General features: G+C 36.1%; 2 protein-coding genes across 2 annotated transcripts in view; both read left to right on the forward strand.

Moving 5' to 3' along the window:
* The window catches only part of LOC116783687 (usherin-like), a 99287-nt gene extending 96757 nt beyond the window's left edge, over positions 1 to 2530 (forward strand). Inside the window, 1 exon segment of the mRNA XM_032681426.1 lies at positions 2292 to 2530. Within this exon segment, the coding sequence (XP_032537317.1) occupies positions 2292 to 2530 (239 nt within the window).
* Positions 2531 to 16747: 14217 nt separating this feature from the next.
* LOC116783619 (usherin-like) overlaps positions 16748 to 20035 on the forward strand; it is a 238386-nt gene continuing 235098 nt past the window's right edge. The window contains 1 exon segment of the mRNA XM_032681273.1: positions 16748 to 16781. Within this exon segment, the coding sequence (XP_032537164.1) occupies positions 16748 to 16781 (34 nt within the window).

Consider the following 20035-nt stretch of genomic DNA (forward strand, 5'->3'; position numbering starts at 1 on the left):
ATTTATTTTAAGTCCTGTCTGTTTCTGTGTGCAGTTGGGTTTTCTGTTTGGGTATTTTTGCTAGTTGTTTTTTTCTTCTTTTTTTTTTTTTTTTTAATACTTATGTAACCCATTCTATACAGTTTTCTGCTGTCTTGATGCATAAGAATTCTCAAGCATCTACGAGACTGTAGTTTAAATACTAATGTCAAAGCAAGGATGTTACTTTCTGAAAGGGTAGTCTTCTGTTCCATATATCAGAAAATAATAAATTGTGTCATGCCAGTGTTTAATGCGTGTACACAGTGCATTAACTGTAACTGTAGTACATTTATTTGTGCTAGAGGAGACTTGAAAATGATTAAAAAATCAATACTTCCCTGTCAGAGAAGCAAGTGTTACGATGCATTTAAGTAGTTAATTGCATAAGCCCCATAAAAGCTTCAGGTTTGGGTAGCAGAGATGCCATAATTGTGGTCCAAGTAACTGCCGTTTATTAATACTAGACTTTAAAGGCAGATATAGTTATTGTCATGAGTGCTAGTCAGCTGGATGCGTTTTAAAAGTAATGAATTTTAGCTTTTCTGTTTTGCCATCAGTAATCTGAACTGGAGGGCTCAACCTCTTCAGTTCTCATTTAAAATGCTGACGTATGCTAGTTCCCTCAAAGGTGAAGTTTTGATTGTTAAGCCATGTTTTCTATTTAAACTTGTGCATTAATACCACAATTCATTAGTGCTATGCCCTACTTATTCAGGAAAGCTTATGACCTCACGCTGCATTACTTCAATTTTGACATTGTAAATTTCTACCATCGTGTGAGATACTAATTAGATTGTGAAGTCATAAATGATACCTAAGCAGGAATTTACAGCACATAGTGCTACTGGCAGTTTCCCAGTTCCCCCACTCCTTGCATCCTCCAAGAAGAATATTTATCAAGTTATGGGGCATGGGGGACAAAGAAAAAGAAAAAGAAAGAAGTAATATGCTACCAGCAAATAAGAAAAATGAAAAATATGTTAATGATCTTGGAAATGAGTGAATATTTAAAAGGATGTTATTAATTCATTTTAAATGGAGCAATCTCTCCTTTCTCCAAAGAACTCATGCTATGTACAATGCTGGGCTGTGAAGTAATATGTCAGATTTTGAAGGCCCATATTTTAATTCGGGTTTTATTGTTCTTGAAAGGCGTTTATTGCTCTTTACTGTGTCATTATGGGAACAAGTAATTTTTACAAGTTGTCATTGTGTTTCGCTTCCTGGGTACAAATGAAGTTTCTGTTGTTAAATCCTTTTCTTTATCAGGGAAAAAAGGGGAAGAAAAAAGGCAAGATAAGATGTATATAGATTCTATACATAGTAGAATGTTCTTGTACTTCTCCAGATGATGTCTTTTATTGGTTCAGTGGTGGTCCATTTCTTTCCCACCTGTATGGCCATTGAACCATTATCCAAACATGCTGCCCTCCAGTGGCTTACTGTACAGTATTTTACAAAAAAATGGAATATGTCTTGTTAATAACTCAGCTATAGAGTTACTAATGCTATCAGAATGTTCAAAAGACTATCAGAGTATTGAATTTAATGGTAGGAGGATCATCCTAATAACATAAAACTATCTTATGTTAATACCTTCATGGAAACAATCTTGTATGGCATCTTATTGTGCACCAGTATTGTTGAAGAAAAGTTAGAGAGGATCATTTTCTTGAACTGAAGAATTGTTATCTGAATACATGCTAATGTCTGGTGTGCATAGGAGAACCACATGATGAACCTTCAGTATTCAGACAGCTGTTCTGCTCCTTTTTGTGAGGATAAGTCCAGTGACAAAAGACTCATGTTGTCATGTGCCATGCTGAGATGTAACAAGAGTTAATTAACTATTCAGATTCTTTTTTACTTTTTCCCTCACATCCATTGTGAAGTTCATACAGATACGTACTTACAGTGAGTATGGAATGAGAGGCTGATCAAGGAAGGAATACAAATATACTTTTTATGGAGATGCTGATTCATATTCTTAAAGATCAGGAAAAAAATATTTTGGATATAACAGTAGAAACATTTATCAAAAGCTTGAATAAACAAAGTGTATTTCCTGTGCAATTGAAACTAAGTTTTTATGAAGATTAAACATGTTTCTTGGTTTTTATTTTCTCCTCTAATTAAGCTTTTGTTTGTGTTTATTCTGAAGATGATCAGAAACTGAAGCAGGACGTTTTGCAAAAATTATGTCATGTGCAATAATTAGTTTCCCAAGTATTATGGATAAAAATACCTAGACAATTTTTATTTATCCACAGCTCCAAGAAAACTTAATGCCCCTCGTGTTGAAGGAATAAACAGCACAACGGTAAAGATATATTGGGATGAACCTGAAGAGCTTAATGGGCCTTCTCCCATCTACCAAGTGGAAAGGATGGATTCATCTTTGGCTACGTTTAGCACAGAAGTAATGAAAGGGATCCGTTTCCCCGGAAATGGGTATTACAGATTTGCTAGTTCCACTCTCCCCACCAATACTTACTTTACAGGTAAATGAGTTTACTTACAAAATGTACTAATTGTACTCTGCATTTGTTTTACCATTTATTATCATGTCCTATCTAATTTTTATTTTAAAATGTATAGGTTTTAATTTATTAATTTAATGTGACTAATTTCTGAGTTGTAAACGTAAGATAGATTTTATTTATTCTTCCAGGATAAAAACTTTTTAATTAGTTTACTGTGAATGCTAAGGTGTGTTTTATTTGGTATCTTTTTGAGGATTCCTGAGGTTGCATAAGCACTCAAAAAGGTCTGTCTTTCATATTCAGAACATTTGTGTTGTGATCTTGTTTTGTTGTGTTGTTTTGGTTTTTTTGTCAAGGAAAGAAAAAGTCCTGCCAATCTCACAGAATTCTGCTGTTTCTGGGCCTTTGGGTATTTTTTTTTAAAATTTTTTTTTATTAGTTACTTATTTTGGAACTGGGAGTTTTTCCTCTTAAAGCAGATTTATGTCCTTTTGTGATGACCCACAGTGGGTCATCACATCTGTATTCTGTAATTCTCATCACTTGCTGATGTCTTTTCTTCTGGGATAAAGCAAAGACATAGGACTGTATGTTTTTTGAAAAAAAATTAACTTGGTTGAATGTTTGAGATGTCGTAGATGTCTGTAAATGAGGTAATGCGTGGGCATTCATGAAGTGTGAGTGTTTAAAAGAAGAGACTGACAGCAGCAGGGGGAAATCCAAAATGAATCTAGGCAACCATAAGAGCAAGCGTTAGCTTGGTGCTAAGGCCACACCATACAGTGACACAACTTAACCTGGTACTTGTTTGTTAAGAGAAATAAGGACTGCAAAAAACCATGCAGCATTGCTGACACACAAAAGAATGCTGAAGATTTGAAGAACACTTAGCTGACATGCCCTTGTCTTTGGGGTCACCACAGGTAATTCTGGCAGGAATATTTGTGCACAGATATCTTGATACTTGCAAGTATGTGTGTGCAAGTTCAGGTTTTGTTTAAAATAGAAATCAGCTTCTTGCCTCTCTATGATCACTCAGTGGATCTGACTTAAAAAAACAAAGTTGAAGATGACTTCTTTTTTTTTTTCTGGCTAGGTGCTTACTTGTCAAATAATAATAACAAGTGATAATGTGTTAGTTAAATATTGACGCCGTGTTGACTGGCAAAACCTGTCTCTGTGTGGGAATCTGTAGGAACAGCTGTTGGGTCCTTTCCTCATCCAATTGCTTGATGGTTTTCCTGACATAAGTTTGCATCCTTTATTGTGTATTTAGCAAAAAACCTCTAATATGTTTCTTCTGTTGTGATGATGTAAACACCAAAGGAATTGAGAGCTGCAGTTTTTATCACTGGAACTCCAGTCAGCCCAATCACTGTAGTACAGTTAAATAGTTTAATCAGACAGGTAAAGAATGATGAGTATCACTGAATTTCATGCTTCTCATCAGAGCGTGGGGGAAGACAGTGTTATAATTGGGATTGTTAACGTACCTGTCTATTTGTAACCAAGCAAGCCCAACACCAATCTACCCAGGCGTTGATTCAGTCAGGGGTTTGGTTGTGCTCCGTAAGCTGAGACTGATGCCTTGAATAAAGTTTATTGTGATGACTGGGGTGATCTGAGAGAGTTTGGACAGACAGGTTGGGAAAAGATGTTAAAATAAAACTCTCTCCATGCTGGCACCTGATGGCTGATGACTGTATGAATAAATATAATTTATCATAGCTTTGGATTGTGTTCTTTCTTTTCTACCAGCTATTAATCAGAGTATTGGGAGACAACCTAGAACTAAAACACACTAGAAAATTTGTCCAGACATCCTGCTAGTAATGACTGAGATGAGGTTACACTCAGTCTGTGTTTGGTACATAAAAATCGTAATTCTGGTTTGGCAACTCAGTAAAGTTTTTGAGAAGTATTAATCTGGAGTTTTTTTATTAGTAGATCATCTGTCCTTCTTACAAAAATGATGGCAAGTCCAAGAGAGTTTAGAAAGACAGGACACTTAAGGGAATGAAAATATTTTGTAACTGCACTCTTCAGTTGTTTTGTTGTTGAGACCCTCTCTTATAACCAATCTGTGAAGACAAGGCAGTTGGGCAATTGTGCTTTATGGAGGAACAGCTTAGTGTGCGTGCAGCTGTGTACATTTTTGACACAAAAATGTGCCAGCTTGTATATGTCAGTCAGCAGACAGATACTTCTCGGTGTGTCTGGGAACTCCCACTGTTAATCCAGAAAAGATTGATCAGTTTATCATTGCTAATAAATGCAGTTGTCCTCACTACCTCCCTAGCTGGTCTTACACTCCAAGGTGCAAGTAATAGGGGCAGATGTATTATCTGGGAAATTTTCCAAATTCATCTTTAGAAAAAAAAGTTAGTCAATAAACACTGGCTACACTAAGCAGTGTCCTTCTGTCTGTAACAAAGCCTCCAGCTGCACAAGAAAATGTGCTCTGAGTACACATTAGATGAGAGAAAATCAGGTAAAAAAGAGGATTTTTTCTGCTAGAACTGTCCTCATGCAACTTCTCAGCTCTTCAAACTGTGAAGAAGTGTTTTAAGCATCTGTAATATCATTTCCCAAATGATGCAGGCTTGATTTTTAATACTTATTCATATCCCGTTGTATTCATAGATACAACGGCATTCATTGTATCTATCAAAATACTCTAAGGCAAGGAAGTGTTAGTGTTCTTGTTTTAGCTAAGGAACTTATCAATCTCCCATCACTATGAAGATTGGAGTATTCAGGTGTTTATATTCATATCTTCCCCATGGTGTAGCAAAAAGTGCATGATTCGGATTTAACATAGGGGGAGCTGAAGTTCAGATTCTACTTAATGCAGGACTTTATACTTAAAAGGCCCTCTAGAAATGGCTAGAGGATTTTACAAATTATTATTTTGTGTGGTTTGCTTTTATTGGTACAGCTTGTGTGATGTGGATATCAATCTGGAGTCAGAATGCTCCATCAACACTGTTGTGTTTGTCTTTCTGGTTCTCTAGTTGTCAAGAGAGCTACTATCTATTTTATACAGGGTGTAGACAGGCAAGCTTGGAGTTCAAAGAACTGTAGACAGTTGAGTGTCTAAAATATCTTTTAAAATTCAATTATACTTGTATTATCTCTTTAATGACTGACTCTAATGGCTAGGTCCAAAAAAAGCCTAAAGATGAAGGTAATGAGCATGATGGCATGTTAACCTGGCTTTCACCACTAACAAATAGGTGAGAATATTTTGTTCTGCAGGAAAGCAGAACAAAATGTCTTTGTGTACTTTACAGGAGAGGAGTACCAAGGCTTATAAGTGAGATCCTTCAAGGCAGCTGAATAGAATCCATGGGAAATAGCATGCTGAACTGCTGAAATGTGTGTGTGTGTCAATATCAATAACAAGCCGGAGATATATTTATGAGAACTTTTTTGCCCCTTGGGTTAGGACTTGAGGTGCCTGAATGGATGAAATAAAAACTGATTTAAGAATTTTGATCTGTGTAAACAAGCCCTGCTTAGGATCAAGTTTGGTTCTAATTTGAGGCGCTACTGTCTGTTCCAGATTTATAGTTTAGAAATATCTCCTGAGGATTAAGCATCTTTAATTTTTTGTTTTACAGAGAGTCAGGGATGACATTTTTCTTTGAAAACAGGACTCCCTGAGAAAGCACATTAGAGTATAGTGGTGGATACTGTGCCTTCAGATAGGAGTGTCACTGTTTAAACTTTGTAGAAAATCCTGTCAATAGTATTTTTGAAAGCAAGTATACTGGATAAAGCTCCTAAGCATGGATAAAGGGGAATTTAGTTTCGAGGTTTTATTAAGCAAATACATGCCAAACTACTGATTGTTTTAGAAAGGAACCTGTGGGCCCAAAGAGCAAATGATTGAAAATTGAACCTTGAATTTCCTTGGCAATCAATGACATCTGAGCTGGGAGTTTCAGGATAGAGTTGTCTCACAACTCTAAAGTACTCTAAAGTACAGTCACACATTACAAAAATCACTTATTGAAATCTCTCCTGTTGCCCATTGCCAGGCAGAAAGTTTGCGGCAGAGCTGATGGGATAGGGCATATTATAGTTAGAAAGGACAGAAATTGCAGTCAGTTGGATACATGGATGAATGAGAAAGCTCCTTGACTCCATGCTATGGAGATGGAGCTGGGCTCCATGAGGAGAAACTTAATGCATCCGGAGGGGACTGCATGAACTGCTCACTGCTCAAAGAATGACTCACCACAAAAGAAAGAAACCGCAGAGTAGCAAGATGGTTGTGTAGAAGGGGACATTCCTCCCAGTCTCTCAAAATAAGACTACTTTTTAAATATAACATTGAGCATAAGTTGACAATTCATTGTAGAGGATTTTGTAAACAATATGCATATTCTTTCTATAAAATGGAGCAAAACAACTTTTCCAAGTATGCTTTATTCATTGTTTCAAATGCAGTTTGAGCTTGATGTCAGGAGTTCTAGTTAAACATCCATGTGAGAAGGGTGGCCTTTACTTATTAGTGATAAAATAATTAATTTTGTCAGGTGGATAAAAAAATTCTTTGTGATATTTTAAAAATAATTGAATTAGCTATTAATGTTTTAATGTCATTCCTCTTGGATGCCCCTTGTTTAAAAAGAAAATTATTCATGTAATATTGATCCAAATGCAGTTCACTCTGAAGAAACTTTTTGTTCTCAGCCTTGCTTTGAATCCAAGTTTTCTGAAATAGGACACTGCACTTAAAAAGAAGTAGGTCTTGCCTGGACTACGTAATCTTTGCTAACCTCCCCATGATGTGTATCAGCTCTGTAATAATTAGAAAATAACTGTATGAGGTAAGATGTTAATATATTAAACATTACAAGCAGAACTTTTTTACGATGACATTTTTAGTGTCATAAAGTGGTCTTAAAAATGTATATTTAAAAAAAAATATATATTTCTGCTAGTGTTTTTACTGCCAACTTCTGGCTCAGATACACAGGCATTTCTCAGAGTGGGGAATCTTTCCAGTAACGATGTTTCTTAATGAGTTTGCCATGGAACACTGCACAAGCATCGTTTACATTTGTTCTGAGCAGAAGTGCTGAGAATGACTGTGGTCATTCAGTGTTGCATCTCCCCATAGCTCTTCATCCTAGTGAACTGTCTTTGCAGTAATGTAAAACGAATTCCACTCCATGTAATCTTGAGCAAACATTTGATAGTTGAAGGTGCAGATATTTTTATTAGTGTATGGAGCCAAATAAACACACCTTTTCTAGCATCCTAGTAGAAATTTAGGGAATGGCTTATGACTGAATACCAAGAAAATTAACATGATTAAAGGTCTTAAAACAATGTAAGAGGAAAAGCAAAAAAAATGGAGTAGTTTAGAAAGACAAAGACTAAAATGAAACACAATGATGGTGTTAAAATATATAAAAATGTGCAGCTTAAATGAAGGGAATCAACTTTTCACGTCTACTGTGAGTAAAGCAGCAATGCAGTCATAATAAGCTGAAAATACAGCAAAATAGATTGTAGATTGTATTCCCAGAAGAGTTTTTTCCTAAAAGATTCAGGCTAGTTGAGCAAAAGAATTCATTTTGTGAGAAAAAAAAAGAAAGCTCTGACAATGCAGATTTTAAAGAATAGTTGGATGAGCATTTGTCAGGAATAACCTGGGTAAAATTGATTCTCCTTTGGAGTAAGTGGATTGATTCTGTGACCTCTAAGAATGTTTTCCAAACATATATCCTATTATAAACTCAGACTAACCCAATGAAACTAGGAAAGATGTTCGTTTCACCAAATAACTTCTAGGAGGAAAGAGCTGCCTTTTTTTTTCTGATTGACAATTTTCTATAAAGAGGGAAGGTTATATGAGTTGAAAAAGTTTTGCTTCTATTTTATTTTTTCTCCTCTAGATATTTTTCAGCATTTCTTTTTATGACTAATGATTTGAGACGGTAAGAAATTAATTTTAATCAATAATCAGAATAATGTAATAATTTAGGATTGAAGAGAAATCATCTAGTCCAATCTCTTGCTAGACCTGTTTAGACCTTTGCTTGAGTTTTCTCTCCATATGTAGTCAAGTATATTTCCAAGAACTGTTCCAGTTTCCAGTCTGACCAGGCTTTTGGTTAACTTTCCCCCCTTATCTCTACAAAATTTTCTGCATTTGAACCTATGTCCATTGCCTCTTGTTCTTTTTCACAATAGAGCTCTAAGAAACTGTGGCTCCATCTTCATTGTATCCTTCTCTGTGGTAATTGAAAAAGACAATAATTTCCTCCATCCTTCCATGCTTAAGGCTGAACAAACCTTGTTGTCTCAGCCTCTTCTCATACGTTGTGTACTTCGGCCCTCTGACTATCTTGGTGCCCCTCCACTGGACTCATTCCGGTCTGCAAGTACATTTTTTGTTGGTTTTGGGTTTTTGGGTTTTTCGTTTGTTTGTTTAGTTTGTTTGGAGTTTTTGTTTGTTTTGTTTTTGTTTGTTTGGGGTTTTCTGTTTTGATGCGCTTTGGTGTTTTATTTGTTTGTTTTGGTTTTGTTTTGTTTTGTTTTGGGGTTTTTGTTTTCATGTGTTTTATTTTTTTTTGTTTGGGGGGGGGGGTTGTGGTTGTTTTTTGTTTGTTTGTTTGTTTTTAATGCCAGAGTACCCAAAACTGCACTGTGGGACTTGCATTGCATTTGCTGGATTTCACAAGGTTTCTGTCAGCCCATTTCTCCAGCCTGTCAAGATCACTCTGTTGCAGCGTATCCACTGCAACCCTCATTTTTTTTTTTTTATTGCCTCCAAACTTTTTGATAGCATGCTCCATCCCATTGCCTGGGATCCATTTTAATGAATAAAACTGTTAAACAGAACTGGTACCAGTGGAAGTTTGTTGTAAATGCTGCCCAATGGGCTTTGTGCCACTCATCACAAGCCTATGAGTCCTGCTGTTAAGCCACTTTTTTACTCATTTTTATAGTCCACTTGTGGTCCACCTATTTCTCCAGCCTGATGATAAGAATTCCCTAATCTATAGACACAACTTTACAGCAAATGCTGTTAAATTTGTTTGCTTCAACCTTACACTAAAAAGATGGAGAGAATTGGAAGAGGAGGACAGAAATCTGACCTTTTTTCTTAGTTTGGCTTTATGTATTCTTTGTCTCCCTGCTGGCATTTTTTCCATTCATAGCTTTTTAAGAATCAGCGTTTTTTATTTCATTACATTGAACTGAAGAAAGTAAACAAGATTTTCTGAGAGAAAAACTATTACAAAAGAAATTCTTACATCAAACTTTTGAATACTGAGAGAGAAAGAAAGAAAGCACATTTGTTTTGCGGTCTTGAAGAGCACACTTTGTGTGTTAGGGAACTTTTAATAATGCCAGTCATTTTTCAGACTTTTATATTAAATCATACGCTAAAAAGCTCTTGGAGTACTTGCATTTTGTTGTGTCCTTTCTGGCTATATTGTTGCCACAGGACTTGTCCTTAGAAATTCTTTTAATTTTTATACCAGCTTTTTACATTTTCTCCTCTTGTCTTCACAAAAGATTGATTTGAACCCACATCTTCATCTTCTGTAAAAGGAAGATAAAAATCTCCTGTATCAACTTCAAGTGGCTGGCTTCAGTAAGAAGGAGAACCATCCTTTTTTCTGCCTGAGAACTGTTTGCACAGAGATTTTAGGTAGAATTTTATCTTAGTACTTAAAAATGAATTCACAGTTTCATCTTGAAAAACACATTCCTTCCTTTCTTCCTTTTGAATCCCAAGAAGCCTAAAGATAGGGAGAGAGAGAGGAGCTGCATATAGAGAAAAAGTAGTGATCCAGCACAACAAAGTGAACTCTGCTGCTTTATGAACAAAACAACTTAAAACATTTTTGAACATGCACAACAGGGACTTAGGCAACAAATAAGCCAAGCTGATGCTGACCTTGCCAGTGTTACAGGGGTAATATTTTCACCAAGATGAGCTGATTTTTTTAGGCACTGACATACTTTCTATCAGTACACATAGCTACTTTTTCTCTTTTTAGTGTAGCCACAACAGAGGAGAAAAAAAAAAAAAAGAATCTCACCTTGTGTATCATTTTTCATATTTACATCTTGCCTTTAATAGATCAACTGTGCAGCATAAGCTTTGACACGCAATTGCAATTTTTTAAAAAAATCTTCTTAACATTAGTATCAGAGTAGATTTTTGCCAGCGTTGTGTGACATTCTGCACTGCATGGTTAGAAACAGCTAAAACCGTTTTTTTTCTGCTTGTGCATGGAAACTTTTGGAGCACATAGTAGTCCCAGCTGTAAGAGCAGTAGCTTTCCCATTGTTATATCAAACTGCCAATGGAAAGGCCCTTTCCTAGACTAGAGCATAGTTTCAACTATCTGTGCAAAACTAGTTACAGAACTGGGTCTGTTGATTATCACAAACACACCACATGACCTGTACTCTGTACTGAAGAACAGCAGTTTTTCCCCTTTTGTCACAACTCTAGTTAGGTTTTCATTAATTTTATGTAAACATGATTCAGTATTTTGGAATGTAGTGGGCATTCTCTCAGTAGGTGACCAGCCTAAGAATTAGCAGAAGAAACAGTTATAGAAGTGCTGTGTTTTGCTTCAGACATGACATCTTCTGGGATTTCCTCTGTGCTTGTCTACCTCTAAGAAAAGGTGCAGGATGAAGGGACTTGTTGTGAGGGAGATTTAGGGAAATAAAAGATGTTGAAAATTACAAACATAAAGAAAAAGTTGGAAGTAGAAGCTACACAAATACATGATGTTTATTTAATACATGATGTTTATTTAATTAAAAAAAAAAAAAAAGGAGGCAGTGGAAGGAGTGGAAGGTACCAAGTATCTCTTGATGCTTGTGTACTCTGTGTTAAATGGAGGCTTATTTCACTTCAGTTAAAGTAAGGGCTGAAATAACCCCTAAAGAATCAAAGAAAGAATTTGATCAAAGAAAGAATTTGAAGCAGGTTTGAACACAGAAAAGAGTAGTTTAATGGATGTTCACCTTTTGGAGGTGAGGATACTAGGTTTGAAAGAGCCCTCAAGGATCATCTGGTACAACCTTTCTTGGCAAAAGCATTGTCTGGACAAGATGACCCAGCACCCTGTCCAGCTGAATTCTAAAACTGTCCAGAGCTGGGGAATCCACAACTTCCTGGGGACATTATTCCAATGGCTGATTGTTCTCATTGTAAAAATTTTTCATCTTGCATCCAACTGGAATCTCCCCAGGAGTAACTTGAACCCATTAACATGCATCTTTTCTATGTAACTCTGTAGAAAGGGAGTCTCCGTCTTCCTTGTAGCCACTCTTTAAATACTGGGACATGGTGATAAGGTCTCCCTTGAGCCTTCTTTTCTCAAGGTTGAACAAACCTTTTTCCCTCAGCCTTTCCACACGTGGCAGGCTTCCCAGTACTTTTATCATCTTTGTGGCCCTTCTCTGGCCCCTCTCCGACCTGTCCACATCTTTTTTGCACAGTGGGAACCAAATCTGAACATAATGTTCCGGGTGTGGCCTGACAAGCACTGAGTAGAGTGGGATAGTGACTTCTTTATCTCTCCTGGTGATGTCTTTGGTGATGCAGCATCCTGCTTGCTTTGTTTGCCACAGCAGCATGCTCTCTGTTCATATTGAGCTGCTTGTCCACAAGACCCCCAGGTCCTTTTCCCCAGCAGGGTAGATTCCAGCCTATGCTGCACTCCTGTTTTACATTTTCCCAAGTGCAAGACTTTATATTTTCCCAAGACCTTATATTTGTCTTTGTTCAACTTCATAAGGTTCTTGTTAGCCCATCCTTCCGGTCTATCCATGTCTTCCTGCAAGGTGGCTCTCCCTTCCGAGGTGTCCACTTTTCTCAGTTTGGTGTCATCACATCTCATCAGGGCACACTTGATCCCATCCTCTAGATCACTTATGAAGATACTAAACAGCTTTAGGCTCAATATTGGTCTTTGGGTGACCCCACTGTAACAGGTTGCCAGTTACCATCCCCCTCTGGGTGCAGCCTGACAACCAGTTCCCCAGACCAGCCACACAGACCATCGTGCATCAGGTTCTCTCTGAGGAGGCAGTGGCAAACTGTATGGAAAGCCTTGGTGAAATTGAGGTAGGCAATGTCCCCTGCTTGCCTCACATCCACCGAGGAGGTTCCTTTGTTGTAGAATGCAGTCAGGTTTGTCGCACACAATTTGCCTTTGGTGAATCCATGCTGGCTTTCCCCAGTCATGTGCTTCATCTGACTTGTGGCAGCCTGCAGGAAGATTCACTCTGTAACTTTCCCAAGGAATAAAGAGTGATGGACCTATAATTTCCTGGATCATCCTTTAAACCCTTCTCATAGATGGGAGTGACATTAGCCTTTTTCCAGTCTTCTGGGATGTCCCCTGATCTCCACGACTTCTCAAAGATTATGGAGCCTGGCCTCGCAGCAATGTCAACAAGCTCTCATAACACCCTCAAGTGGATATTATCAAGTCCCATTGATTTGTAGAGGCCAAGCTCCTGTTCACATACAAATTCTTCCTTTGCTGACAGTGGGTCTGTGTTTGCATCAACCTTGATTTTGTTCCCAAGGCCTAGGATCCAACGGTGCTGGTAAAGAGAGGGGTGAAGAAAGTGTTGAGAACTTTGCCTTTTCACCGTCGTTGGTGACTAATTCACCTCTCTTTCGTAATAGTGGGCCAAAATTTTCCTTTTGATTCTATTGAGAGTTTTCAACAAGGTTGCAGCAAAGAGACATTTACCACTGTACCGGAGAGATACTTGAAGTGAAATTAATGCTTTCTGGTACATGTTTGGCCCTTATTTACATCATTTTTATAATGGGTTATTTAGTCCAATGGCTTCAGACATTGTGTTTGACTAATACTGAGCCTTTAAATTATTTCTGCTTTTAAGATACAAATTCCTTCCCATATTGTTTTTAAAGGGTGAAGATGTAAATACTGAATTATGTATTGACTAAAGTGTGTGAGGTGTCATGCATTGATTATGATTGCATTGTGAATTTGATCAAGAAATTTTCATAATAATAACATAAGGAAGCTTTTCACCTTCTAATTGATTTTCAGGGTGATTAAATTAAGACCTTGTCTAAGTACGACTGTCCTTATCAATTACGGGCAGAATAGAGAAATTAAAGGATTAAAAATTTACGTGTGTTAAGATTCAGTATTTAAGGTCTAAAATCAATCAGATCATAGACTGAATAATTCCATTATGGAAAAACTATCATTCAGGATTAGACTCTGGTAATTTAGAGGAAAAAACCCCCAACTGTCTGCACTAATACATATAGAAAAAATTAAGTTTGCAAAATTAAGCACCTAGAGCTCTGGAAATGGAGTTAAAATAAGCAGCATAAACTTAACTGTGTTGTATTTATGTGTTATGATGACATGTAACCAGTTGATTAAAACTGTCTTTCCATAGGTTCTGTGTATGGTATGGACAAGCTGTTGCCTTTTAAAAATTCTTTCTGTTGCATATATGGCTTTATGTCTGTCTGACTGTACTTATCTATTCTTAAGTATATCACAGAATATGCAGATTTTCTTTTTTCCTGTTCTGTTTTCACTGAAGTACCTGAGTACTTAGTAATCATTGATATTCACTATTACAACATTTACATTACTAGTTTCATTTTATGAATAGGGACCTTGGGTAAAGAAAAAAGAGGAGTGAATGCTAATTTTGAGTGCTTGGTTTTACATAGATGGGACCTGGGTTTTCAGAGTAGTTCATGCCGCCAACCCCTTTTCAATTAGGACCACTTAACACTTTCACAGATCTCCATGGAGTTGTGTAAATGCAAGCACTAAAGAGAATGAAGAGTGGATAACTGAAAAGTTTGACTTAGGTGATTTACCTCATATTGAATAAGAATTTTGTGGCAGAGGTCAGGACAGATTTCTCCAGAGTGACATTGAACTGTGCTAGTCGTTCACTTTTCATACCCCCCTTCCTCTTTCATTAAACATCCACAGAGCACTACATCAAAAAAGACAGGCTTCTGTGCACAAAATCCTTATTTGCTACATGAATTCTGTTTTAGTTACTGAACATCATAAAATCCTTGAGGCAGATATCTTATGGGAAATGTGTGTTTGTATAATTGTAGACTATTATTCATTCTCTATTTGGGTATGCATTAATTTTTTGTGGACAATTTTGGTTTTGCATTTCCTAAATTTTGTGTGTTTACTTTTATAGACTTAGTGTGGCCTAAATAGTTATTCTGAACAGTAATTAAAAGAAAAATTCCAGTGTCATAGGAGAATCCCAGACATATCCATCATTTGGAACATTGCTGATGAATACAGATGTCAATGGGTAGAAATCTTTAATATTCATGAAATCTCTTTCTGATCTGAACTATAAGAGACATTGACTGCTGCATTGGATGAACATCTGTATGTGAAGGGTGGAGTGAATGCTTTTCTGTTATACTGTGTGTTTACAGCAACATGTGTTTTCAGTTGGATTTGTAAGGAGAGTTCTTAGTAGTGGTTATAGGTTCTCCTGATTTTCTATTTACCCCTCCCCACCCTGGTTTTTTTTCTGGGGTTTTTTTGGTTGTTTTTTGGTTGGTTGGTTTGGTTTGGGTTTTTTTTTAATTTCTTTTACTTTTTCATTTTTTTTCCCCCAGTTTTGGCACTATCCATGAATTGTTTCTTGCTTTTTCCCCTTCCACCCATTCTTTTTCTTTCATGGTTTTACCATTATAATGCCTTTGATTGTCTTCCTTCTGTGTTCTTCATGGTGTTGTCTTCTTTTTTTTCATATTGCCTGTCACAAAGTAGTAGAAAGTTAAAAAGGCCTTTTTAGTGTTTAGCAAACCATCAAAATTTGGTGTTCAGGACCAATTTCACACAAAAGCCTTCTTAGCCCCTACATTTCGAAGATCCAAAGTCTCCATGCAAATGTGATTCTTCTTTGAGAATTTCACTACCATCCTCTCCCTAACCATCCTGCAAAGAGCTACTTCATGACATTGATAAATTTAGACTTCTACTTTTTTTTTTACCTTGGGATAATCACACTCTAACAAATTCACATCTCTGATACATAGAAAGAAGGAACAAAAAACCTTAAATCCTTTTGTTATTTAAGATTACGAGAGTGATGTAAATTAATTCTTCAAATTATTAATGAAAAAGTATTTGGCAAGAAGAAAATATGGTTAGAAAAGATTTTCTTTTTCTTTTACTTATGAAAGTATGTTTTAGAAACAAATTATGCACCATGTTGAAGTTGAAACATTTTAATTTGGCTAAATCCTTTTTAGTTATTTTATATATGTACAGAGTTTCCAGAAATTATAGTGAGCTTTGTCATAGGAAACACCACACAATACTTTTGACACTAAAATGACATGCTTTCTCACACATTGTGTGCTAATATCTTTTCTTAGTAAGTATATAATTAAAAAAAGATTGAACTTAAGAGTAAAACATACATTGGATTAAATATGGCTTCTATCTTGCTTGTTATTTTGACTTGTAAAGTGTAATCCACTTCCTTGGTTTTTGGGGCTATACATTGCTATATTTTTCAACTATGAACAAAAATAATTGTAAAATTTTTTTTTTTAAGATCCTTCTACAGAATTACATGGGAATGCACTTATGGGATCTCTATCTTTTCCTCAGTAGGTTCATACTTTCCATGAAATGTGCTGGACTTGATAGACTATCTCTAGTAGAAAGTGGAAAACGTAGATGGACAGAATTTTAACCTCAAATAACTGCAAAGTTATCATGCAGTATAGTAACTGAGAATTCAGAAAGCAACTGTTAGCATAACCATTAGAATGAAAACACAAACCTGCCAAGTAGTATTGCTCTGGTATAAGGACCATTTAATACAGTGACAGAAATGTTATATCCTAAATTAGTGGAGAATTTATTGATCTTGATAGCAAATTGTTGCATGACTTTTTTTTTTTTTTAATTAAAAGCTGTCCTAGAGAATTATATACTGTACTGTAGAAAGATCTCAAAAAGTAACTGTATCTCTGTATATACCCAAAATGAGATTTGACTGAAAGTAGTTAGATCTGTGCCTACTGGCTTAAGATCCATAATACCTTAAGATTAATTGGGAGCATAAATGGAGACGCTGACAACCTGGAACCTTGACTGCTTAAGATTGCTGACCCAATTACAGCTAAGCCCTTTGCTGACATCTTAATATGTCTGTTTAAACTGGTAAATCACCACCATTTCGGTATGTGCAGGGTTGGTCCATCGGATGAAGGAAGATGTAAGTTTAATTTAAATAATTATTGACCTATTATAGTTTTTTCGTTTCACTTGTACTGCTCCTCTCAAGGTAAGCAATTATATTTTTATGGTACAGGATGGTAATCAATGTACAGGAGCTATCTTTATTGATTTAAGTAAGGCCTTTGATCTGGTAATCACCAACTACTGCTGTCTAGACTGGCCTTAACTATACTGGATTTTACTACAGTTTATTTGATTTTAAAATATGCAGAATTTAGAATTGTATTAAGATCTTGCAAGCAAAGTAAAAAAAAAAATTGGAAATCCAAAAGATTTGACTTCAAAATCTTCCTTAGAAATTGGAAACAGATTATTTTTTACAACCCATGCAGTTTTTTCAAAATTAACTAATTTTAGATCAGCAACCTGATTTTATTTTCTTTAATATCTAGCAGATGGTCTTTTGGGATCAGTTTTACTTAGTGGGAAAAGTCTGGCATTTTAATTTTTTTTTAATTTGCTACTAATATTGGTCATTTTTGGGAGGAAGGCTTAGTTCATGGGTTGTTTACTTCATTCTGTCTTATACTGTGAATTCAGAGTTGCAAACTTCTGTTCTTCCATTTGTGGATGGAAAGAAATCTGAAATTCTTCTTTTTTTTTTAACCATTGTGTGCATTTAGTGCAATTTTTTTAACCAGTATTCATATCAATGTGTTAGGTAAGACTGATAATTGAAATATTGGATCTTAATCGTAATTTGCCGGTGGTACCTTGAATATCTTCCAAAACATACTCAGCTAAGTTTTTCTCATTGGTTTTTTCTCACTCCTCATTTACCTACTTCTTTTTTACCTCTGGCTTAACATTCTTCTCTTTTTTTTTTTTTTTGTCTCCTCTCTTTTGTTTTAATCTATGACTTTGGAAAGCCTGACTAGATATGGGGTTTAAACTGTCTTGAGGAAGATGTGAAATTTGTGGTCATTTTTGATCAGCTCCTCTAATGAGTTCCAGGGCCTCTATCCTTCTTGCAAAGGCAGTTCAGTCTTGCTCTGGTGAGCCTTGAAACTAGCAGCAGCTGTTGAGAGAGGTCACCAACATAATGAAAAGGGCACTCTTGAGATATCTTGAGCCACCTCCATGGATGGCCATGAAGATTAATATTGGGACCTTACATTTGACCTAATATTCTATGGAGAGCCCATGTAGTGAGCAGGGCAAGTGAGATAAGGTGTTTGTGGCAGAGTGTAAATAAAGCTGCTGCATTCTCAATTTTTTTTCCCTTTTTTCCCCATTTTTGTTTTTGGTATGAAAGCTAAAATATTGCAGCTTGTTCTTGCTTAAGATCATGAAGGTGAGAGTTGTTGTGACCAGGTGCCTTCCTGACAAGCAGTGTCATAATCTCCTTCCTAGTCACAGGTGGAAGGTGGCAGGTTTTTGTAGGCTGCTGCCTCTGCCAGCCGGTGCTAAAATGGCTGGAACTTGGTGTTTTTAACTGTGTTCATGAAGAAGTTGATGATACAGTAGAACTGATAATTAAACACAGCGATGTTCCTTCCAGTCACCACATTTTGTGATTTCATTTTCTATAAAGGCCTGTAAATTGTTATTTTGAAATAATTTGGTTTTTATTTCTTTGTCTACTGAAAAGGCATTTTATTTTTTCATATTTACTCTATTTTGGTTTTAAGAACCATTCTTTGTTTGTAATTTAAAAATTCTTCTGTCAGCATTCTATATTTTTTCTTGTTTCATATTACTAATGGATTTAATTATGCAAGTAGTCAGTACTATGGTTGGCTTAATCCCAGCATTGTTGTTTTGTCACACACACTATTTTTTTTCAGTCTGTTGGTCAAAGAATAAATGAGATGGTGAGTAGAGGTTGGGACTGATAGGGAGGCTTGAAAATTTTACCTTAAGCCTTATCATGATCCCATTTTAGGACTGAGGTGTTCAGAGTGAAGGAGCAGATATACACATGTGAATTTTTTATTTCTAAATGGTGGAAGATATCTCTAAATGATAGGAGCATATTCCAATATAGCATTTACTTTTAAAATAATGTAGGTACTAAAATAAATATAATCCCTGGCATGGCTAAGAACTAAAAATAAAAATGACTCAATGCTGGGACAGCTAATTTTATGTTGGATAAAATTATGGGGATTTTTTTCTCCTCTGTGGAAAAAAAAGTTAAATTCCTTGGAACTGTGATAAGCCTTGAAGTCATAAATGACATTTACTTGTCTTTTGTCTGTTCTCTTTTTTCTTTTCTCCCTCTCTGACTGGGGAACATGCCAGACAGAGGTCTCTTACCCCATCAGGAGAATATTTTGTCCTGCTCAACATCTTCTCTCTATGCTATTGCACCTTAGTTTGGAGTACTCTGCCAAATCTAAAACACAGTATAAAAGCTTTAAATATTTCTCTTATAGCAGTGACTTCAGACTGGTGTTTAACTCAACTGTAAATCTTGTATCAGATTCTTTTTTGAAGCTTTTTGTATTAAATAGCTATATGGACAAAATACTAATAGTGAACAAAATGTTGCCCGGTTATGCTATAAATATATACTAGTATGAAATGTTCTCCTGAACAACCCTAACTCTAAATGTGTTCCCTTGGACCCCCATTGTACAACATGGTGTTTTTTAGATTTCAGGAGGGGATTGAGATAAAAGATATCATCTGCCTGTGGTACAGCACTGCTTCTATGATAGGTATTTAATACTGATGATAAGAAAAACAAATTACCACATTTCGAATTAAAACTATTGAACCAGGTCATATCCTGGATATATATGATCTTAGGACTATACTTGCTGATCTGAATTTCTGTCTTCCCACAAGAGTTCAACCAGGTTTCACAGACTGCCAGTGTATTAACCATTCCCTAGTATGCATTGTAGATGGCAGGTGCTAGAGTCTTTGTCATCGTGCCCCAAGGCTAAGGCACTCTGCCTGAAGATATTAGATCAGCCAATTTTATCCATGTTTATAAAGCTGGCATTTCTATTTTCTCAAGTTTTCCAGGCAGCCAGAGTGAGCTCTGTCATTCTTTCATTTCTTTTTGTTTGACTCATGGGATATTAATAATATGAAGTTATTTTAGATGTTTTTACTATGTTGCAATATATTTTTAAACTGATCATATGTAATCTGCAGGAAAAAGGGGAAGCGTAAGCAAAGAAATTCTCTTGGTCTATCGGGTGAATTTTCAGAACAATATACGAGCATTTAGTCACACAAGTCCCATTAATGTTAATGGTCCCAAGCTTTCTTTTATTC

Source organism: Chiroxiphia lanceolata, chromosome 3 (assembly GCF_009829145.1).
Source record: "Chiroxiphia lanceolata isolate bChiLan1 chromosome 3, bChiLan1.pri, whole genome shotgun sequence".
NCBI classification, from domain to species: Eukaryota; Metazoa; Chordata; class Aves; order Passeriformes; family Pipridae; genus Chiroxiphia; species Chiroxiphia lanceolata.